The sequence below is a fragment of the Solanum dulcamara genome, chromosome 11 (assembly GCF_947179165.1).
Source record: "Solanum dulcamara chromosome 11, daSolDulc1.2, whole genome shotgun sequence".
Taxonomy (NCBI): domain Eukaryota; kingdom Viridiplantae; phylum Streptophyta; class Magnoliopsida; order Solanales; family Solanaceae; genus Solanum; species Solanum dulcamara.
Genome location: NC_077247.1, coordinates 37,049,086 through 37,072,848, shown reverse-complemented (window position 1 = coordinate 37,072,848; position 23,763 = coordinate 37,049,086). Strand labels below are relative to the sequence as shown.

The following is a 23,763-nucleotide window of genomic DNA, read 5'->3' as shown; positions in this document are numbered from 1 at the left end:
AAGATAAACAATATGAAAAAAGCGCAAGATATATTTATAAATTATATCAAAGCAAATATTTTATGTAGAAAATAAATCTTAAAAGTTATATATAAAATGTAGATTGATTTGGTCTCTAGTTGACTTTTATAAATTAAAATTAAACCAACCCAAGTATAATCAGATTTTTTTCAATATCGAATCAAGTCAAACCAAATTTTTTTTTCTCCGTTTGACTCAATTGACAATTTAATTGGATTGTGTTCTCTAGTTCGAGCCGCACGCCGATATGATTGAAACTATGGCCACATTGGATGTTATCCAATAGCGTGTGAAATTAATAAGTATCAAAGTATTAATCGATTTGAAATAGGAAGTAAAACCTTATAACTACTATACCTACTTATCTCTGGCTAAAGCTCACATACATACGAGATGAATTATAACACGATCAATTGACTCTATTTGAGTAAAATTTTGTGTACGCCATTAATTAAACTGTTTTGGTATTCACAAAAATACAATTCAGATGTGCATTATATAAGAGAGCTCTCTCTCTCATCCTGTAATTTCGACAAAGGAACATAAATAATATAAAAGTTCAATAAACAATAGATTTTGAACTGATTATTTCAATAAAAATATTTGACTTTGGAGCAAGTGGTTTACAGCAAAATCCCTTTAAACCCTTGCAAGATCATGATTTTGTTCTTTTTACCATGCTAATTAACTGGTCCATATGAAAAGTTGTCCATATGGTTTACCTGTTCATTTACCATATGGTAACTAAAGTCTCTATTTGAAGTATACTTACAATAACATTACTTGGAGGATGGAATAGGCGGTTGGACATAAAAAAAAATGATATATGGAAGGGGAATTATTTTTTTATGTCAAATGAAAGATTAGTCTAATTAAACTAGTCAAAAATAAGCACTTACTAACAGATTACAGAATATGCAAAGAACCTCTCATTGTTGTCGATATTTGTCCATTCAGACATATGGGTCAAACCTCTCAAAATACGAAGATTTGAATACTAATTCTTTCTAATTTAATATTTCCCTGAAAATGACATTAAAATATATGTCATCCATGTTATTTACTCCATTTGTTTTTCTTGATTTGGCATATGAGGATCAAATTATATTCTATGTAAATTTGGACATAAATTTTATCTATTTAAAAATCACATAAAAATTCAATAATTAATAATTTAAAAATTATCAAAAAAAGTACAAATCGTAAATAAGAAAAAGAAATTGAAACGGAGAAGTAATTCATTACAGCAGGGTTTCATTTCACTAGTCAAGTGTCATTACAATATGATCTTTTTAAAATAGAATTTAAATTCGATACTAATAAAATATCCTTACTAATTAGCAGGAATAATAAACTTTAGGTGAAAACTGTTGTGAACAAAAATAATCAGGGGTAGCAAAACAAATCTCGAAAGATCATGAGTAAGAAGACAAATAAAAAATATATTAAAAGAAACACAAATATTTAACGTGGTTCGGTCAACCAATCTACATCCACAAGAGTAGATGAGCAATTCACTATATAAATATGAGAGTACAAAATATCAAGAAAAATAACCTCATTCACTCGAACATTTATATCTCACCGTTTCTCCCCCTACACAAAACTCTCAAAGCCTTCTAGGACTACATTGTGAATACTACTAAATTAGAAGGAATGTGTTTCTATTTATAGAGTCATAAACATTTTCCTAAAAAAAAAAGACTAGTTAAATATAGAGATTTTGTATTTTTTCTTTTAAAAAAAGAAAAATTTAATTATATTTAAAAAGTAAAGGCAAACATTCAATAAAAATAAAATATTGAAAATAAAATAAAATAAAAGGTACATCTACTCTAAAAAGTACCTAGTTGCAGTAAAAAAAGACTAAACTCATTCCGTAATACAAAACAACTCTATTAAATAGTATGTTCCTTCAACATTATATTATTTGTATATAAAGCAGTCCACTTTTTGATATTTGAGTGAGAAAAAAATGGAGCTTAGTGAACACGATATTTTGGAGGAATTATTGGCTCCAAGAAGAGAAAATTGGAGCAATTTGAATGATTTTTTCCAAAATGGAAATGTATGGACTTTTGAATCAGCACTACCTTTTTACCAAAACCCAGAATTTGTGGCCTTAAATTCTTCACTTTTGGGCCTAATCTCACCCCCTGCAACTGCTACACAATCAACTTTTCCTAATTTCACTTTACCAGAATCCTATCAATTTCTTGATTCTTCTTTCACTGGCCCACAACTACTTGATGAGTACAGTGACAGAGCAATTGTGGAAAATCAGCAAGAATATGTTGGGATTATTCCTAGTGATTTTCATGGACTGCAACAAGACTTGAATAGCTTCAGTGATGTTAAAGTTGAAGAAGCAAATTCAAGATTAATGGGTAATGTGGGAGAAAAGAAGAATAAAATTAGGAAGGTTGAAGGGCAACCTTCAAAAAATTTAATGGCAGAGAGGAGGAGAAGAAAGAGACTCAATGATCGACTCTCTATGCTTAGATCCATTGTTCCTAAGATTAGTAAGGTAAATTTCCTCATTTCTTCCGTGAGAATCTTAATAGTTGAGTTGGTTGGCTATTAAACTTTTATTTTATGGATGATTGTTCTATTCCCACCTCGTAATCTCCTCCCCATTTCTCCCCCCAATTTGGGATGAGATGTAGTTTTTGTATTTTACTTAATCTACTACAACAGTTCAACGAAAAGGGTAGAGTCACTTTTGTAACGAGAGACAAAGTTGAGGAATATATAATGCCCTTTTCCCTTGTTTCTTGCTATTTGGTATTTTCCTTTCGATTACACTTCTTTTGAGTCGAAGGTACCTCTTAAGGTCCGCAAACATTCTATTATCCACAGACTTGATCACTTGTGGAATTAAACCAAGTATTTTGTTGGTGTTATTTTAAATATTGTAACCTGTTAATTAAATATAATTAGAATTGACTATCTAATTTTCTCTTTAGCCAAGATTGTGGGCGTTATATACAATGGTTCTGCATTTTATACTTAATCTAGTTCTTTTAATTGATTGAGCAGATGGACAGAACATCTATACTTGGGGACGCAATTGATTACATGAAGGAGCTTTTAGAAAAAATCCATACATTGCGTGAAGATGATAATGTGAAAGACGAAATTAAGGATATTAAATTCGCAGGAAACTTGAAGGAGTTAAAACCAAATGAAGCACTTGTTAAAAAGCCTCCTAAGGTACAATATCTTACATTAATTAACAATAACTGTAACAGACTTAAATATGTCTGTGTGTGTAATTTGTTTGACACTTATATATTGGGTGGAAAATATTTCAGTTTGAGGTTGAAAGGAGAAACGTAGACACCCGAATCGAGATTTGTTGCAGTGCAAAGCCAGGATTGTTGTTGTCAACAGTGAGCACGTTAGAAGCACTTGGGCTTGATGTACAACAATGTGTTATCAGCTGTTTCAGTGACTTCTCACTGCAAGCTTCTTGTTCTGAGGTACTATCCTCGACCTCTGGTTGCTCTATTGTTAAGTAGCAACCAATTTTATTATGCCGTATGTTTCTAAGGACGAGGAAACTTGGTACAACGGTAAAAATTGATGTGCATTCAAACTGTGGAACTAGTCTGTAGTGAAATGAAACATGAGGTTGCGTATAATAGGTCCCCTATGGTTTGATGCCCCTTCCTTAGACCCCAACTTAGTGCATTGTGTTCACGGCGGATGTATCATTTACAATTCGATAGAATCCAATAGTTTTGTCTTAAACCTTGTATTTGTCTCTAAAAAATCATTTAATATGTGCAAATTATAAATTTAAAATCCAGTAATTCTAAAAGGCTAGAATTCATTCAAGTTTTGGATCTCCATCTAAATTTAGGTTGCCGGTTTACTCCCTAGCTATTATAATTGTAAAAAAGGAAAGTTGCGATAAGTTGATGGTCAGTGTAATAAAGCTTAAATTATGATCAATCACATGAATGCTAAGAATTAACCTTGACGAATAAAGCAGAATGGATACAAAAGATTTTCATAACTGGTCTCAATTAATTTGAGATTGAGACATAGTTGATTGATTACAGACTCTAGCAACTGTTTTAAAATGTTCCATGATGTTTGAGCATGTTGAATTAGTGTTTTTCATTTTATTTCTGGATTTTTATAGGCGAGGGAGCATCGAACAATTTTGAACAGTGAAGACGTAAAACAAACCTTGTTCAAAACAGCAGGCTATGGAGGAAGATGTCTTTAGACGATGATATAGAGATGCACAATAAACTCCAACAAAGGTCAAAGACATTCTGTCTGTTGTTTAAAGAATATTGCAACTTTTAATAACATCAGTTTTCTTTCTCCAATGTAGTTTTCTTGATTCATTTATTAGTAGATCTGCTCTGCTATACTACTTTTCAAATGGGGTTGATATAATGTGTCTGTCAATTGTCTCAAAATAATGGGTTGGAGTATTGATATTCGCAGGGTATGAATTACTTACCAGTGTTTTTTTTGGTTTCTCCATCCGTTGTTCGATATTATATTGAAATCCTGACTAATTCGAATTCAGACCATATAAAGTCCATTTAAGGAAGAAGTAGTGTGAAATGTTTATTGTCGATGTCATCAAGTTAAAGATTAATAGTTTTGATACAATAATTTTCCAGCATATCTATACACAAACTTAGATTGTGTTCAAAGGATCAAGGGTTGCTGTCAGGGCAAATCTAGAATGTCATCTGTGAGTTCACATGATTTCAATTCGGATTTTGTTTATGTAATAGAGAAATTCACTGAATATTTACAAGTATTTCAATGCTTGTTTTCTGGCATATATAAAGAATCTATTATTGAATCGGTGTTCTCATAGCCGAGGCAGTGCAAGTAACTACTGAAATATAATTTCAGAGCTGAGTCTGATTTCGATGAGACAGAGTTGTCAACAATTAAGGGCCGCCCTACCTGTCAATTAAGGAAAGAATGCTTATGAAAAAGAACAAAACTGTAACAGGTACTCACTCATTGGAGATTGGGAGATTGGACAATAGAAAGGGACAACTCTCTTACACATTCACAAGGAGGCAACCAAATTCACTTTTGGAAATTTCCCTTATGGGCAAAATTAATTAGTACCTATATAAAATGGTCAATACACCTAAGTTCTAACTTTTGCATACATGGCAAAACTTCTTATTAATTGAACAAGTTCACTCTCTTAAAATGCTATGAACTTCTGTCTTATGGTCAAAAGTTAGAATTTACTAAAGAAGAGGCTATTTTTATAAAAAATTGTTAAGCGGGGCTAAAAGATCTTATTGGCCTTTTTGTTAGTTTTTTCTATGGGGGTATTTTTGAATATATATAATAAAGTAATTAATTTTAAAAAAATATGACCATGTTTTTATTTACATAAAAAAAATAGCCAAAAGTCTAGAAAGTATACACTGATTATACCATATAGCTTGCAAAAAGTTATAAAAATATACATTGACTATACAATATAGCTACACTGAATATATATTATGATACACTCAAAAAGCTAAATATGGCTTATCTATACATAAGTTATACACTGAATATATATTATGATACACTCAAAAAGCTAAATATAACTTAACTATACATGAAATATACACTGTTAATCTGTTATACATGAAGTATATACTGAATATTCAATTTCGACTAACTCAAAGCCACTACTAAACAATCCCAAATTTTAGATATTAAATTCTCGCGATATTTTAAATCTTTTGATATATAATTCACTTAACATAATACACGTTTATGATAAATCGAAATTTTAAAAAGATGAAGAAGGAGAAGGATGAAGACGAAGGTCCAAGAAGAAACTAGACATTTTTTTTTATAATAAAAAATGACCAAATGGTCTTTTGATGTAATTATTCCTTCTTTTTTTGGTGGGTGGGTGTGTTGTAGGGGAGGGGGAGGAGATGGACAAAATATCAAAGACCCACGATGGTAGGGTCATTTCTGAAGTTAAACCGTTGCTTGTCCCTTACTTTATACTTGGGCCCCTATAGCTCATAGATACAAATGCATGTACTGTTCAAACTGGCATGGATCAGCCCATAAGCACTAGATCACTTCACGAAACATCAATATCGACGCAAAAGGTTAGATCCAGACCACTTTAAAACGAGGAATTGACAACTGTTACAAACTATTAGCAATTTATAGCCCAACTTTATTTAGCATTAATAGAGCAAAAAAAAAAATAGCACTAAATAGCCTAAAAGTAATTAACAACATTTTTATAGATTCATTTTATAAAACAACGTGCAACCAATCAACATTAATTAAGGAGATGTGGAATTAGTTTTTCTTCCTTGTTTTTAGCTCCTGTAATTAAGTAAGTTAACTTTTCATTTTCCTTAAAATTCTCAAACTGAATTTTATATCAATGCAGTTCACAACAATATCAAGATATAGATGACATCTTTGATTGTTTTGATTTATTATAGCGGAGAATGTGAGAGTAAAATAATTTTGTCGATTATTCCATGAAAAGGGTGATTATTATAACAGATATTGATTTCAACGGATTCATTTAATTAAATTCAATTGTATAATTGTGGATTGTGTATATCATTTGATTATAATTTTATACATATAATTTATGCTATCAGCTGCGGTATATGCATATTCAAATATTCATTAAAATGTGACTAGATATGGAATTGATTGATTTTTATATGAATGTATAAACAATCTGTATACATTGTCAATTGTGTATACATAATATATTAAGTATTCATTAAATTATTATTTGTATACATTTAAATTTATGGTGTCAACTGCAATATATCTGTATACATGTATGCTTTAAAATATGTATACATATTCATGAATTCAATGTATACATATTAATGTATGCATTTATATATTCATTCACTTAGATTTTGAATACATTGAGTTGATTGATTTTTGCACAAATATATGAATAATCATGTGTATAGTTATCAATTTTGTTTGTACAAACCTTCAATCCCACAAATCAAGGACCCCCAATTTTTTTGACGATGACGATGCGAGATTTTTAGAATGTGGAGTAAATACAGGTTAAATTTCTAATTTAATGGGTACGAGAAGTTGCAAGATTATGTATGAAAGAGAAATTTAAATAGATAACAATGAATATCCAAATTGTTAGATACGCATAAACAGAACAGATTCAGGAATTGAAGAGAAAATAACAATGGATAACCAAATTGTTATATTAAAAATGAACACACAAAGCAAATTTAGAAATAGAAGAGAAAATCTAGGAAAGAAAAAAATTGAACTAGGTATGAAAGATTTAAGAAAGAAAAAGGAGAGAAAAAGGGAAAACCGTTTCTCAAATTTAAAAAGAAAATATCAGAAAATTAGTTCCACTTTTTAAGAATACAAAATGGGCTAATTCATGCCAAAATAAATATTAAAAAACGTTTTAATGCCAAAAAAATAAAAGGGGGCTATTTAATGCCAATTTAGTCTAAAGGTTGTTATGCTATGCCAATTTTTCCTTTAAAACCCACAAAAAATTAGACCTAAACAGATTTGATCCATAATTAGGAAACTATTATACTCCCTCCGTTTCTTTTTAGAAATTTAAAAACTATATGAAAAGTATTATAAATTGCAAAAAAAATTTATATCAATATAATAAAAAAATAACATCTTAAAATATTAATTAAAATTTATATTATTTGACTCTAAAAAAAAACTATCATAACTAAAAAAAAATAGAAGAAGTATATAACTTGTTCAACTCATCTAATTTTGTTTGGCGGAGATTGTACTACTAATAAATATAGTGAGATGATTAAAACGGATTCAACTCACGTTAACCATTCAAAAATGATTAATCTTCCTCTAGGCTCTATTGATTATTTTTTACCGTTCGATATATATATATATGTTTGGTCCAAACGTATATGGACTGAAATGTAAACTTTAGACAAGTTGGTATAAATGTTGTATCACTTGTCAACATGTTTTATCTATTCATAATTAGTGGTAGTTCCTAGCGAAAGGGAATATACAATAATTATGATTTAAGTTACCAATCCGTAGGAATTTTTATAAGACGAGTGAATTTCTTGATTTCCACATCCTAGATATGCAGAGCATATTCTTTTTGCAAACCCTAACCATCATATTGTGGTGGAAAACCATAAGCAATAATGATATATAATTATAGTTTATATTTAGAGTACTTTAAAAGAAAAATAAATAAAGGGAAAATTATGGAATTAAGTAAAATTATCAACTTATTTATATAGAATAACTATAGTTTTAAAATATTATAAAAAAAAGACTATATATTATTTTTATAGCAAAATATTTAATTTTAATTATAATCCACTATTTTTCCTCTCCCTCAACTATATTCTCTCTCCTCAACCCCACTCTCTCTCTCTCTCTCTTGTGGTTCAGCATCAAATTAAATGTATCATTATTCCAAGTTACACTAATATATTTATATTCCAAACTTAACTGCATTTTATAAAGTCATTTTGTATTACAAACCAATTTTCATTCTAATTTTCTTTCTTGTATTACAACCTTATATGTATTCATAACACCTTTTTTTATATTTCAGCGTTACACTTTATATTTCAAAATAACTTGTATAAAAAGTTCATTTGCATTACAAACCAATTTGTATCCTCAACTAACTTGTATTATAAGATTATTTGTATTATAAATACCTTCTTTGTATCTCAGATTTATTTGTATCCCAAATTTATTTATATTCTAAAATTATTTTGTATCCCTGATTTATTTGTACTATAAATACATTTTTTTTAATTCAGTCTCAATTTGTATTCTATTCTTATTTTGTATTACATTCTTAGTTCAATTACATAAGTGTATTCACCACCAAAAGCATCAAAGTTGTAACCAAATTCAAATTTATATAATGTACAATTTTGTATTCGAATCTTTGAACATATATATTAACAAGGAATCCCAATTAAAAAATATTCAATATACAATTCGAATGATATACCAAAATTGTATTCGCAACTTATTCGACATATAAATCTCACAATTTTGTATTCGAAATTATTCCTATTTACACAAATAAATGATGAATAATACAGATTCAACTATGATTCGGAAAACAAATTAGACTATATTTGGAGGGGAAATAGGGAGTGATTTCCTAAACAATTTTGATTTGTATAACAACTGTAATATCTCCAAGTGAACTTCGTTTTGTAATAGTATGGTGGAAGAACGATGATGAACTGCTCCAATTTTTCTTGTCAGATGTATCAACGTTTTTGAATTTATTAGAAAAAAAAATGAAGGGAACTGATGAGTTTTTGAATTTCATGAAAGATGAAAGATAATGAGGAATTCAGAGTCCTGTACATATCAGGAATAATGAGGGAGGAAATTAAGAGAGTTTACCAAATATAATCCGCAATTTATTACAATCGGTTAGGCTGTATTTTTTTTTTGTATAGCTGTGTTTTGCAAATATTGAAAGTATAGCTAATGAATCCTATTTAAGACTTAAAGTTTGCTATTTATAAAAATTCTCCAAAAATAAACTAATAGGCTAACTAGCATCCTTATAAATAGATGGGCAACTTACCCAAATATCATTACTTCAGATACATGTATTCGAGATACACATATCAATTAGTGTGTCTAATTGAGGGATGCAACTGAAAGCCATTAATTAAGGAAAAATCACCCTTGTAACAACTTTAAAATATATGACATATCACAACTCATAAAAAATAATCAAAATCCTTCTCTTTTTTTGGCGATTCAACAAAGTTTAGACTTGTTAACTCAGATTAATAAACTATTACTCAGATACATGCGTATATTTTGTCAGATACATATACACTTAATGTGTCAGATACATCAATAATGTGACAATTTCATCAATATATAATGTGCAAGATACATGCGTAAATCTTCAATACATGTATATATTTATTCAGATACATATAAGCTTAGTCAAATACACTGATAAAAATTAGATAAGTATAATCTTACCTCACATTAATAATGTGTCAGATACATCAATAATATGTGCTATATATATCAATAATTTCAAACCGATTCAAAAAGTACTTTTCTCATCTTTTTCTTCGTTAAGGTTTATCACAACTACTGCATAAAGCCTCCTTTCATTTGTAGCAAATTATATACTATCTTTCTCTTTTGTTTGTCAAAGTTGTTACATTTTTAGATTCTCAAATTTGAACGGCTGAAAACATTGACAATCGCTAGTCATGAAAGAAAATTAAGGAAATTAAATTAAACCCGTCAAATGGATCGGTTGGCCCCCTAAGATCATCCCATTAAGGGCTCGACACGGGGGAGACCGGACCGAGCACCGGCCCAACATAAAAATAATTGGGTCGATCCGATCTATTTTTGGACTCGAACTGATAAGAGCGACCCGATAAGGAAACTGCTACCGGTTCACGGCTCACCGGCCCAAGACCAACCCAGTTTGAATTTATTTTTTTTAATTATTTTCTTGGAAATCAGCGTTTTGGGGCCATTTTCCAAAAGGGCAACGGCCAAATTTGAATATATGCACATATTCTTTTTTAAAAAAAAATTAATTAATTAAATATTTTTCTATAAATACCTACAACATTTAATCATTTTTTTTCACCAACAATCATCTAATTCTCTCAATTTCTCAATTATCTCTTAAAGTAATATCAATCTTTTGTTTTTTTTGCAATTAACAACATCAAGCGAAAGTTTTCAACTTTCAAGTGTTCAACATTTCATCAATTTTACGATTCTTTGTTTGATTCCGGCAATTTGGTATAATCGTTCCTTCTCTTGCTTTTATTTAGTAAATTAATTTTAGTATATTAAATATTTAATTTTTGTGTTTATAATTTTTATTAGTTTAATTTGCATAATGGATAGATTAAAAAATATAGGTAAAAGTGTTAAAAATTTGTGTTCCGACGGAGGTAGTGATAGTAAGAAAAAAAGTGCTTCCGATAGAGATAGTACAAGTACAAATTATTCTCGTATGCCTGAAGCACTACCTAGTGAATTTGGAAAAATAAGTGTAGGTGCACATGATATGAATGAAAATGAATTTCAAAAAACTTATGGTATAGAAAAACCAAATGAATTTGAAGTAGAAATAGAACAAGTTGATAATGATGATGTGGATGTTACACCAACTAGTCCTGATGTAGATTTAGGTAATGCTCAATCTAAAACTGTTAATCTTCCTTCATGACCTGTAAAAGAAAGAAAAAAACTAGTCTAGTATTGACATTATTTTGAACGCATAGCTGAAACAACTAAAGTTCAATGTAAAGAGTGTCAAAAAAAATCGAGCATAAGACCGGGGTAATAGAGATGGAATGGGTCAATTGACTAGACATCTAGACAATGAGCATCTTGGTTGGAAAGAACGAATAGGAGGTGCTACTGGGCCAGTTCAAGATAGAATAAACCTACAGATCGGAAAATTAACGGGGACGTCTAATAAAATGAGGAATCGTGAAGAAATAGCGAAAATGATAGTTGTGGGTTGTCTACCTTTTTCATTTGCTTCTTCTGATGCTTTTATTTATTATATACAATCAATTTATATTCTCATGTTTAACAGTATTCCTAGAAGTACTTGTAGATAAATATTTTTAGACTTCATGGAAATATGCATATTATTTATGTTGGTTATCAACAAATCTTACATGTAGAGTTTCACTTACTTCTGATCTTGGTCGTGCTATAAATAAAAATAATTATTTAACTGTTACTTGTCATTGGATAGATAGTGATTTTATTATACAAAAACGTATTTTAGCATTTCAATATGATGAAGACCGAAGACATAATGCATAGTTTATTTCTGATTCTATATCAATGGTTGCAAAATATTATGGTCTTGAACACAAAGTTTTAAGTATTTCTTTTGATAATGCATCTAACAACACCGCTGCTATTAATACTTTGAAAACTGAGTTTCCCCCCCCCCCTTTAGATGATATTTTTCATATTAGATATGTTTGTCATATATATAATTTAATTGCTAAAGATGTACTTTATTGTTTTGAGCCAACAATTGAAAAAATTAGGCATGCAGTTGATTAGGGGTGTTCATGGTTCAGTTTGAGTCGGTTATTGATTAAAACCATAACCAAACCAATTTAATCGGTTATTAAATGTCTAAAGTCATAACCAAACCAAGTAAAATATAACCACGGATTTGGTTATTGTCGGTTTGGTTCGGTTATTCGGTTTATGACTAATCGAGATAATTCAAATATTCTCTCTCCACATTCTTCAAATTCTTACGAAGCTCTTTTTTCCTCACGGCCCACAGAGGTTCGAAACAGAAAAGGAAACAACTTAAATGTCACGATCCAACCCCGTAGGCCGTGATTGATGCCCGAATTGAGCACCCAAACGTACCCTTATCCCAAATTAGCCTTTTAACCGAATAAACAAAGGTAGTGATTAGAAAATATTGCTAAATATATCATAAAAATAGATATAGGCACGAGGGCTGATAGGCCATCACAAAACACACAAAACTCAAATCATATATACAAAACCCACAACATAATTTGTCTACAGACCTCTACAGATGATAACATAGTCATATGACGGGACAGGGCCCCGTCGTACCCCTGACCAACATATCCAAATATACATAGATAAAGTCAGTACCAAAATATAAGCTCCGAACAAGGGAGCACTGTAAACGATGCAGCAAATATCCTAAACATGTGGATCAACAAATTGAACTTCGGTACCTGTGGGCATGTAACGCAGCCCCCGAAGAAAGGGGGTCAATACGAAAAATATACCGAATATGTAAAGCATGAACTGTAATAAGTAAAACCATAATCTGAATAGTAGGTGCAGAAAACAAAATAAATGTTCAAAATTTCAAAATGCTTATCATAATCACAAATCATATATGCAAAGATATATGCCATATCCGACCCCATGTCATGGGACTCGGTGAACAAAACGTGGTCGTCCTTCCGTCATTGGCGCCACAGCACATCATAACACCAGAGTAGGGAATATCTCCGTAACAGATCATATCATATCAGATGACCATATCAAATCATATCAAATCAAATCATATCATATTATATATGTACATGGCACAGCATAACTCCGTGGCATAACATACACCACAACCCATGTACATGTCATACCTGCCCCCTCACGTCGGGGCATGGCGAAAAAATACAGAGAAGTACGCTTGATAACATATCCTGGCCCAGGCTCAGTGAAAGAATGGTTATAGTATGCACGAGTAGAGTAGTGAGAAACTAAATGCAATTTAAAATATAAAAAAAAATATTTATAGAGACTCAATAGGTTAATCCTGATGACAAGTCATATAAAAGAAACTGAGCTATAATCATAGTGTACTTCTTTCCGATGTCACGATGGTCTATGTCAAAACAATCTTTCAGAAATCATTTTTCATATTTCGAAACATAATATGGGGATCAATTGAATAATTGAAATAACTATCATTTAAAAATCAAGAAAATAGTTATTTCAAGTAACCTTCGATTGTCATTATGAATTATACTAAAGCATGAATTATATCAAAAGATGAATTATACCAAAATAGGATGGCTGGAATCAAACTCATGTATCAAAATATAATGATATAATTTCTAGGAATTTACGAACATTAGTCATCCTAGTGTCTCTAAGAATAGGAGCTTCTTTGGAATTTATACCTTCGTCCGTTTGTTTCATATAAATCATGCCAAAAGAAAGAAAGATTAGCTTTACATACCTTTAGTGTTTATCCACACACAACATGTATATGCTGCCTCATATCTATATTAATACGTTAAGTGTTATGGTTAAGATATGGAAAGGCATAAAACGTTTTTATCGTTAGTAGATTATTTCAAACAAACAAAACAACTGGACAGCACCTCCCCTTAACTTCATCACCCTTTTTCGAGTATATAAAAGTAAAACTGGATTTTAGAGTCTAAATGAAAGTTTTAGCTCTATCAAATAGCTTTCCAAAACATCTTTAATCAATCAAAACGGAGCTTTACACAAGGAGTTATGCTAAATTTACTAACAGCAGTCCCATCCAAAAACGGGTTTGCAAAACACAAAATTCTGGGCAGCAACTCCCTTATATTGCTCACTTTTTCTCCACTTTCAAATCAATCATAAAATCCCCAAGCAACATCAATAATCACACCTTCAAATGCCATATCAAGACAAGCCAAGACGATATTCAAAAATACTCCAAATCTGTCCATTTTAATACCAACACTAATCATGAGATTTTCTTGCTTTCAAATCCATTTAACACAAGTTAATATCTTCATTATAACCTTATTGGTAAGTTAAGTCAGCCCACATTCATAACACTCAACAAAAATTCCAATCCACATACAACTACTACATCTTCCAATTATCTTTAATGATTCATAGTGTTAACGTTTTATTGAAACAATCCTAAAACAACCCAACCAACATATAGTGCAACATATGACCTTCATTACCATTAATCCTCCAATCTCAACAATAACAATAACAACCTATCAAAATAGCCCTTAACTACCAACATAAAGATGCTCAAAAATCTCATGAACACCTACCACAAGCCAAGCAAACCACCTATAATTTTTACACCTTATTTCATACTATTTTTCAACAATTTTCGTGACCTATTGCAGCAGCCACACACAACCACAACATCATTCATTCATATGCAAGAAAGTCATGTTAATATCACCACAAGTTCTACAACAACCCATAACAAATTCAACCTCAACCTTAACCATTTAATTCCTTCATTCTCATCACAAAATTCATAACAATAACAATCAAATACTAAGCAAAATTAATTCATTATTTTCCACACTAAAACAGCTCCAAACGTCTCCTACCATGCCTCAACATCAACACCCATAATTTCATACATTCATCAACTCACGCAAGCTTCAATTACCTTCAAGATGAGGGAAAAACGAAAAAGGAGATGAAATCTTACCTTAGGTTTTTTTTTGACACAATTTGCTTGAAAATTTGAGGGCTTGGTCAAAAACGTTTTTTTTTTGCTTCTCTAATGGATCCATCCTTGCTTCCATAACCTTGAATAATCACCACACTTAATCCCTCAATTTCTTCCTCACTCTCAAGCTTGTCCGCCTCTCTCTCTCGTTACTTCTCTCTATTCTTTCTTTCTCAAAAGCTTAGGAAATTTGGAGAAGATGAGGGCTTCTCTCTCTTTCTTGAACATTCTGGAGTTGGGACACAATTTTGGCTGCTATTTTGGTCAAAATGAAGACCATGTGTGCTGCCCAAGGTGACTAGATGTCCCCTACTAAAGCATGGGCCAATTAGAATTGGCCATGTGGCAGTGGGGATCACTTTTCATCCCACTATTTAATTTAATTCATCTCAATTAATCTCAAATTCCCACTTAATAATTCAACCATGGTTATTTAATCCCTAATCTCGATTAATATTTCTATATCAGTAGAAATTTGAAAACCGGTCGAGCCATTTTTAAAATTCGAAATTAAAATTCGCAGCCAGCACCTTTGTTCAGTAAAACTGTCATATCTCTTGATACCGATATCGAATAAATTACCACAACCTATGGTTGGAAAGATAATCCAATTATCTACAACTTTTATTTTATAAGGTTTCCCAAATTCCTGAGCCATGATGGCGTTATGGTCTCCCCAAGTCAGATTGCCCAAAAACATAACTTAAAAACATCGTTTTGGAGGGCTCACACTTGGATTTGGCTCAAGGGTCCTCCTTGAGTTGTGTTTAACTTCACATACATTATCCATATAAATTATCATATGTCCTTTTTATAAAAATCTATTAAGTGGGCTCCACCTCAGTTTACGGTTAAGTCATCTATAGCCATAGTAAGCCAAAAAAAAATTCTGGGGTGTAACATTAAACATTTGAAACAAAAAAGAAAACAACTTAAAATCAATTTAAAATTTGAAAAACTTCTTGCAAACCTTCTCAAAATTTGACAATCTTGTACTTGGGGTTGAGGAGTTGAGGTTGTTTTTGAACCTTCACTGTTAGTCTATGACTGTGAGTCTGTGACTTTGTGGAAAACCAATGTGAGAGGAATAGAAATATAAAAGGAAAACAGATACTAGGGTTTTAAAGTTTTAACTTTTACCTTATGTTGCTGCCTGCTGTTTAAGTGCTTAGTGCTTATTAGGAATTTAAGATTTAGAATTGAGGATTTAGAATTGGGCTTGAAAGTTGGGCTAATGGGCTTGGATTGTTGGACTTGGACTGCTGTTTTGTGTTTATTAGAATTTATAATTGGGCTTGAGAGTTGGGCTTGGATTGTTGGGCCTTAAAAATAAGTAGATTAATATTAAATTAATAATTAAAAGGTATAAAATATCTTTAATTATTTATGAAAAACTAATATTATACATATAAATAATTATAAATTTTATGTATATAATTATCGGTTTGGTTCGGTTATTTATTCGATTATTTTTTTCTATAACCATAACCAAATCAAATATTATCGGTTATTCAAATTTAAAACCAAACCAAACCAAACCAAATGTCGGTTTTTTTATTCGATTTGGTTAAATTTTTGGTTTGGTTTTGGTTTTAACCAAAACTGTGAACAGCCCTACAATTGATTTATTCATAGAAAAGCTAAACTTAAAGAATTTAAAAGAATATTGCGAGGAAAATAATTTTAGATCTAGATTAATGCCTGAAGAAAATTGAGATTAGGTGGAATTCGACTTATGATTTTTAAAAGACTTGTAGTATTTATAAAACCCTATAACTATAATTTTTAATCAATCTGCATATAAATTTTCCGAAGTCATGTTGGAAGAATCTGATTGAACTAATATTAATGATGTTGTCGTGTTTTTTAAAAAAAATTATTTGGCTACTCTTGAATTTTTCGGTGCTTATTATCCTACTGTTTCTAATATTTTAGCTTATTTAGCCAAAAATTTTGTATTGTTTATGGAATATAAAAAAAAAGTAGATTACAAAGATACTGTTGCTGAAATGATAGAAAAATTTTAAAAATATTTTTTTCTTATTTCTCCTATTTATTTAATTGGTGCTATGTTAAATCCGTATATAAAATTTAATACTATGTCTGAATGTGTTCGCCTTATATATACTTCTATAGAAATTGAAAAAGATGAACATCCTACTATGTTTAAGGCCATGGTGATACAAATGATTATATTCAAACATTATATAATCATTATATCGATTTACTTGATAATGTTACCCCTAGTCATACCGTTCCTCTATCTCATCCTTCTAATAAGTCATCATCTTCTAAAACACAGGCACATGGTATGCCTGCCCATGATTTTTCTAATTTAGCTATTTGGAATAAAATACAGCCTACATCACGATGGAGCATAAATCGAGACGAGCTTAATTATTATTTGAGACAGGCTCCAGAGACCTATTATGAAAATAGTGTCACTACACTGAAATGGTGGAAGAGCAATCAAAAATAATATCCAGTATTATCAACCATCGATAGGGATGTGCTAAATATTTCAATGTCAACTGTTGCCTCAGAGAGCTCATTTAGTCAAAGAAGGCAGTAGATCGGAGATAATCGACACTCTTTGGGGAGCAATGCCATAAATATTTTAATTTGCCTCAGAGATTAGATTAGATTAGAGCGTAGAAACAAAGGAAGAGCAGAAGATACAGAAGAAGACGAAGAACTTGAAGAAATAATATCAATTGGAGATCCTTCGGCACAAACTAGTCCAAATTACGGATTAGTTAATTTTAAAAATTATGACTCAATTTCTGTAAATGTTAATACAGATGAATTGGAAAAAATGATTCGAAATATATAGAAGTTACAATTTATTGTATACAAGTTGTAAGTTTGTAACCATGTTTTGAATTTTATCAGTATATTAATAAAGTCAAAGTCTTTGCATGTCTTAATTTTTTTTCCCTACAAATTTTGTATGATTCAATTAAATAATTATTTTTATTTTACATAATCATCTAAGGAAAATTAAATTTGTAGTCACTACAAGATTTCAATACTTGAAAAAATATTATTATAATAAATAGTATATTATGAGTATATTTATTATACATTGTAAGTATATATAATATAAAATGTAAGTAATAGATAGTATATTGTGAGTATATTAGCTATACATTGTAAATATATATAATATAATGTAAGTATATTATTATAATAGATAGTATATTTGAGTATATTTGGTATACTTTGTAAGTATATATATAATATATAATGTAAGTAATGTATAATATATTGTGAGTATATTACATATACATTGTAAGTATATATATATATATATATATATATATATATAATATATAATGTAAGTAATAGATAGTATATTGTGAGTATATTAGATATACATTGTAAGTATATATAATATAAGTATAATAGATAGTATGATGTTAGTATACTTGATATACATAGTATGTATATATAGTGTAATGTAAGTATATACATACTAATAGATTGTATATTGTGAGTATATAGTGAGTATATTATTATAATAGATAGTATATTGTGAGTATATTAGATATACATTGTAAGTATATTTAATATATAACATAAGTATATTATTATAAAAGATAGTATATTGTGATTATATTAGATATACATTGTAAGTATATATAATGTACATATATTACTATAATAGATAGTATAAAGTTAGTATACTTGATATACATAGTATGTATATATAGTTTAATGTAAGTATATACATACTAATAGATAACATATTGTGAGTATATTACTATAATAGATAGTATATTGTGAGTATATTAGATATACATTGTAAGTATATATAATATATAACATAAGTATATTATTATAATAGATACTATATTGTGATTATATTAGATATACATTGTAAGTATATATAATATACGTATATCACTATAATAGATAGTATAATGTTAGTATACTTGATATACATAGTATGTATATATAGTATAATGTAAGTATATACATACTCATAGATAGTGTATTGTGAGTATATTTGGTATACTTTGTAAGTATATATATAATATATAATTAATTATATCACTATAATATATAGTATAATGTTAGTATATACATACTCATAGATAGTGTATTGTGAGTATATTTGGTATACTTTGTAAGTATATATATAATATATAATTAATTATATCACTATAATATATAGTATAATGTTAGTATATTAGATATAGATTGTAAGTATATATAATAATATATAATTAAGTATATCACTATAATAGATAGTATATTGTGAGTATATAAATTATTATTATTACTTCTAAATTAACTAGATAACGATACACTATATTGATGATTGACTCAAATTTTTGAATACATAAATATCGGGAAAAAAATCAAGCCAAACGGATCTGACCCGACCCAACGAGCCCAACCCAGCCCATTAATCCTGGACCCTATACCCTTAATGGGTCATGGGCCGGTTTTTTATACATTTTTCTCTGTGGAGACTGTACCGTACCGGCCCATTAAGGGTCCGGTACGACCTGGCCCCGCCAGGACCCAAAAAAAGGTGGGCCGGTCTGGTCTGGTCCGTCCCGGCCCACTTAACACCCCTAAATTAAATCAATGGCGTTTTACCTTAACTTATAAAAATTAAAATACAAAACAAATTGAAATCTATCATAGATACATAACTTTGAATAATAGTTAAATAGACACAAGCCTCAAATTGTTGTGTTATTTTATATTTCAATTTTAAGCGTTTAATGGTGGAAATCATGGTAAAGAGAAGGATGGAAGAGAGAAAATGGTTTGATGAGAGATAGAGTTGATTAACATGATAACTTGAATTGGAGATGGTTTAATTGTGCAGATAAGTAATTTAGGCTAATTTATTGGGATATGTATATCTAAATATATCTTTCTCAATATATGATAATATATGTAATTGTTTAAAAATATAAATAAAATTAGTGTATATGATAGTGGTGCATGTCTAATAAGATAATTTAGCCTAAATAGATCAATCCACTAGCATTTTCCAACAATAATTGACTCAAATTTATTTAAATGTATTGATCCATGATAAAAATAACACTTTTACTGGAGAGTAGAGAATCTTGACGTGGAGTCCGTGAACAATATTTTTACATAATTAGATCACTTAAAATATATGATATTTATAAATAAATTTCTTTAAAATATGAAGTTTATAATCTTAAAAATTAGATAAATTATCTGCAATAGGTTGTAAATATATTATATTTATGTTGATGTCCATAACTTCAAGTTGTAACTACACCATTATATGTAGCAACTCTCATACCTCTATTACTTCCCCCTTTATTCTCCTCCATAACTTTCATGATTAATATCATATTTATGACTAAGCTTTTGTATGACTCTATGTAGCCCTATAAATAGAGGCATTAGAGTTTATATTGTATAAGAAAACTCTCTTCTCTTGTCTTTCTTTTCTTGTTTACTTTCTTACTTTATATTGTTACTCTTTAACTAAGTTTTACAACACTATAAATAAATCATGTCACCTAATAATATAAAATTTAATTTGCTTACCATAACTATGTATATTTGTCATATTTTTTTTTCTTTTCGAGTTGTCCTTCTTGTTACTTCAGGTAACCATTAACCAATTTAAAAATATTTAGAATCTCAAGCAATGTAGCAAAGTACGAATTACGGCCATTAATTAGCATACAATATATCGGAGTTTTACAATATATATATATATATATATATATATATATATTAATTAAGGAGTGTGATATATTGGAAATCCTAATCATACTTATTTTATCAGTCCATAAGGTTCCTCAAAAGGAAATAAATTAGAGATAATTTAGATTAATGTGCCTAACACTCCTCTGCCTAATTCCATCATTTGATGTGTCCCCACTAATTGAAATCCTAATCTATTGCGATTAACTCAAAGCAGCTTTAATCAATAGATTCTAAATACTTAATAGCTAGTACATGATGTTTGATGTAAAACACAGGTCATGCATTTATTTGTGTTAATATATATTGCCACGCAGGAAGAGGTTTCTTCGATAAAAGATAAAAACAATGAAACATCTCACGTCGATTTTCTTTATTTCATATTGCTAAAGTTAAATTATAAAAACGACATCTTAATCCTAGACTATGTGTTAAATGCCCTTACCAAACTCTGATGGATCATATAGAATTTAAAAAATACTCTTAATAGTAATTAGCAGTGGCAGATTTAAGATTTTTTTTAAGGAGGTTCGAAAAAAAAAATGTAGTGCTTAAAGTTTGAACTTGAAACCTTAAAATTAGTTTTCAACCCTTCAACCACTAAGCCAATTTCTAATCTTATATTCCAAAGGTTCAAAACTAATATATAGTCATAAAAATTCTTAAAAATACCTTATATATACAATGTAATTTTTTGCCGAAAGAATTCATATGAACCCCTCGATTACCTCTAAGTCCGCCCCTAGTATTTAGTCATTTGGAAAGAATTGTTAAAATTAACTTGATCTAATGAAACGGACAATATCGTATCTATTTATGAATTAGCTTAGCCCAACAAATGTAAACACTGAAGAGTAATTAAATAGATATTTTTTAAATCCCTGGCTTAAGTGATTGGACGAATCTGCAGTGAGTCAGAAGAGCAACTTGGAAAAGTAATGGATAAGAGGGAGTACTAAATTAAGTACACATTGTGAAATGTGAACAAAACTTTTATATACATGGACGGACTTCCACTAAGAATTATTTCCTCAGTTTAGTTTATTTATTTGGTTTTAATTTAATACAAAGTTTAAAAAAAGTATGGCTAGGTACTTCATTATATCATTATCCTTATCACTTGCCTACATACAAAATATACAATCAGCATCAATCTCTTGTGTTCTATATAGTTTTCGAACATACGGCTGAAATAGTGCCACTTTTGGCAAGAAGTTATATATATATACGAGATTGCGTGCAACTTGCAGCATTTTAACTTTCTTTTTCACTTATTGTTTACTCCACCTTGGGCTAAAGTTTGTTCTATTTTATGTAGAATGATCACACAAATCCAAAGTGTTAACTGTTAAGAGCTAATTACATTATATTTCAATTCTTTTTCAAATTACAAAAAAAATTTTAAATTAGATGGAATCCTAATATATTTCAAAACGTCTTGATACATCGTATAAGTGATGTATCCGACTGATATATTGGGTAAATAATGTATCCGACATCCCAATACATTTTACGTGATGTATTCAATTGATACATTGCGTAAACTGACCGATACATCACGTAAAATGATGTATCCAACGTCTCGATACATCACATAAAGTAATGTATTTGATCGATACATCGCGTAAAGTGATGTATCCGAGAATAAGAGAAAGTAGAATTTTTGTAATTTTTTTAAATGATAGAAAATTTTAAAAAATATGATAAAATAAGTTGTGTATTTAAGTAATTTTTCCTTAAATCAAATGAAATTTTTTTTATGCGTCTTTCCATGTTCCATGCCCAAAATCTTAGCTATATATATATATACGATTTTGTATAAAATGGATTAAAGATGACTTTAATATTTTTGATAATAAGACTTTTAATACTAATTACTGTTTGTGAAATAATCTAAATCAACACACTTCAAAAGAAATAATAAAAAGGACGTTATTCAAATTTACTACACTCAAAATTTCTAGCTGATGCATTATCACTCTTCATTAAAAAAAATTCAATTTTTTTAGGCATTCACCCAGGCTTTCACCTCCCATGGTAACAAGGGTTTTCAAATTATTATTTTTCTTAATTTTATTAGAAATAGTTACAGATAGAGAGGAAGATAAAATCAAACCACCGACGAAAACAAAAAACAAGACAATTAACTTATTCCCTTTAAGATACACACAAGGGTTCAACACGAAATAACATTTAAAGAACCAATAAACAAGATATACAAATTAAAGTTCATAGTTTATTTAATTTTCATCTAGAAGATGAGTGCACCTGTACAATTAATTTAAAGATGGGATGTAAAATGTGATTTAGACACTTAATTAACCCTTTGTGATTAATTAGAATGAAACAAAAAGATAGCAAAGGAAACATCCTAATTATTAAGATAAAGATAATCCCTAGTCACCCCACTAGTAGCTGTCCCTTAAAAAGTCCGTCTTCCATGTGATTAATTATTGAGCCAAAAGGGCCCCTAACTGCTTTGCTTATCAGCCGTACTTTTTTCCAAATTCTACCCTCTGTTTAAAAATAATATTTTATGTGACGCGATTTAACTTAATAAAGAAGTTAAATTAATAAAGAAAGAAATTTGTGGCTAGGATAAAGTTTTTACAAATGTAAAATTTTCGTTTTGAAATGAATTTAAAAAGAATGCAACATAAATTAGGACTGAAGAATATAATAAAAGACTTTAATACTAATAGAAAACTAATAGTGATAATTAATTGGGCAGCATATCTTATAATGGGCGTTTAGTGCAGAAAGAGACTGATATGCTTCAGCATTGAAAAGGAATCAAGTTGGGCAGTTGGAATATAATCCCACTACTAATCTTTTCTTCAAGCTTTTAATTAATTTGGATTTGAAACCTTTGCCATTATTAATTCTTTGGTTGAGTGGTTATGAAGCTCTGGCATTACGGAAGCATCAGCATTAGTTATCATACGCACAAAAGTTTCCATTTGCTTCTCCAAAATTATGACGTTTACTTAATAGTATGTTATAAAACCATATAAATCTTCATTTCT

At 29.6% G+C, this 23,763-nt stretch overlaps 1 protein-coding gene across 1 annotated transcript; it reads left to right on the top strand.

Moving 5' to 3' along the window:
* Positions 1 to 1,901: 1,901 nt before the first annotated feature.
* On the top strand, positions 1,902 to 4,522 carry LOC129874870 (transcription factor bHLH93). The gene is made up of 4 exons (XM_055950248.1): positions 1,902 to 2,548; positions 3,061 to 3,234; positions 3,336 to 3,503; positions 4,172 to 4,522. The coding sequence occupies exons 1-4, from the start codon at positions 1,997 to 1,999 to the stop codon at positions 4,256 to 4,258; spliced, it is 981 nt and encodes a 326-aa protein (XP_055806223.1). The 5' UTR covers positions 1,902 to 1,996; the 3' UTR covers positions 4,259 to 4,522.
* Positions 4,523 to 23,763: the final 19,241 nt, after the last annotated feature.

Coding starts and splice junctions, on each gene's coding strand:
- LOC129874870 (XM_055950248.1), top strand. CDS start 1,997: ATGGAGCTTAGTGAACACGATATTTTGGAGGAATTATTGGCTCCAAGA. Junction 2,549..3,060: donor TTGTTCCTAAGATTAGTAAG/GTAAATTTCCTC, acceptor TTGATTGAGCAG/ATGGACAGAACATCTATACT. Junction 3,235..3,335: donor TTGTTAAAAAGCCTCCTAAG/GTACAATATCTT, acceptor AAAATATTTCAG/TTTGAGGTTGAAAGGAGAAA.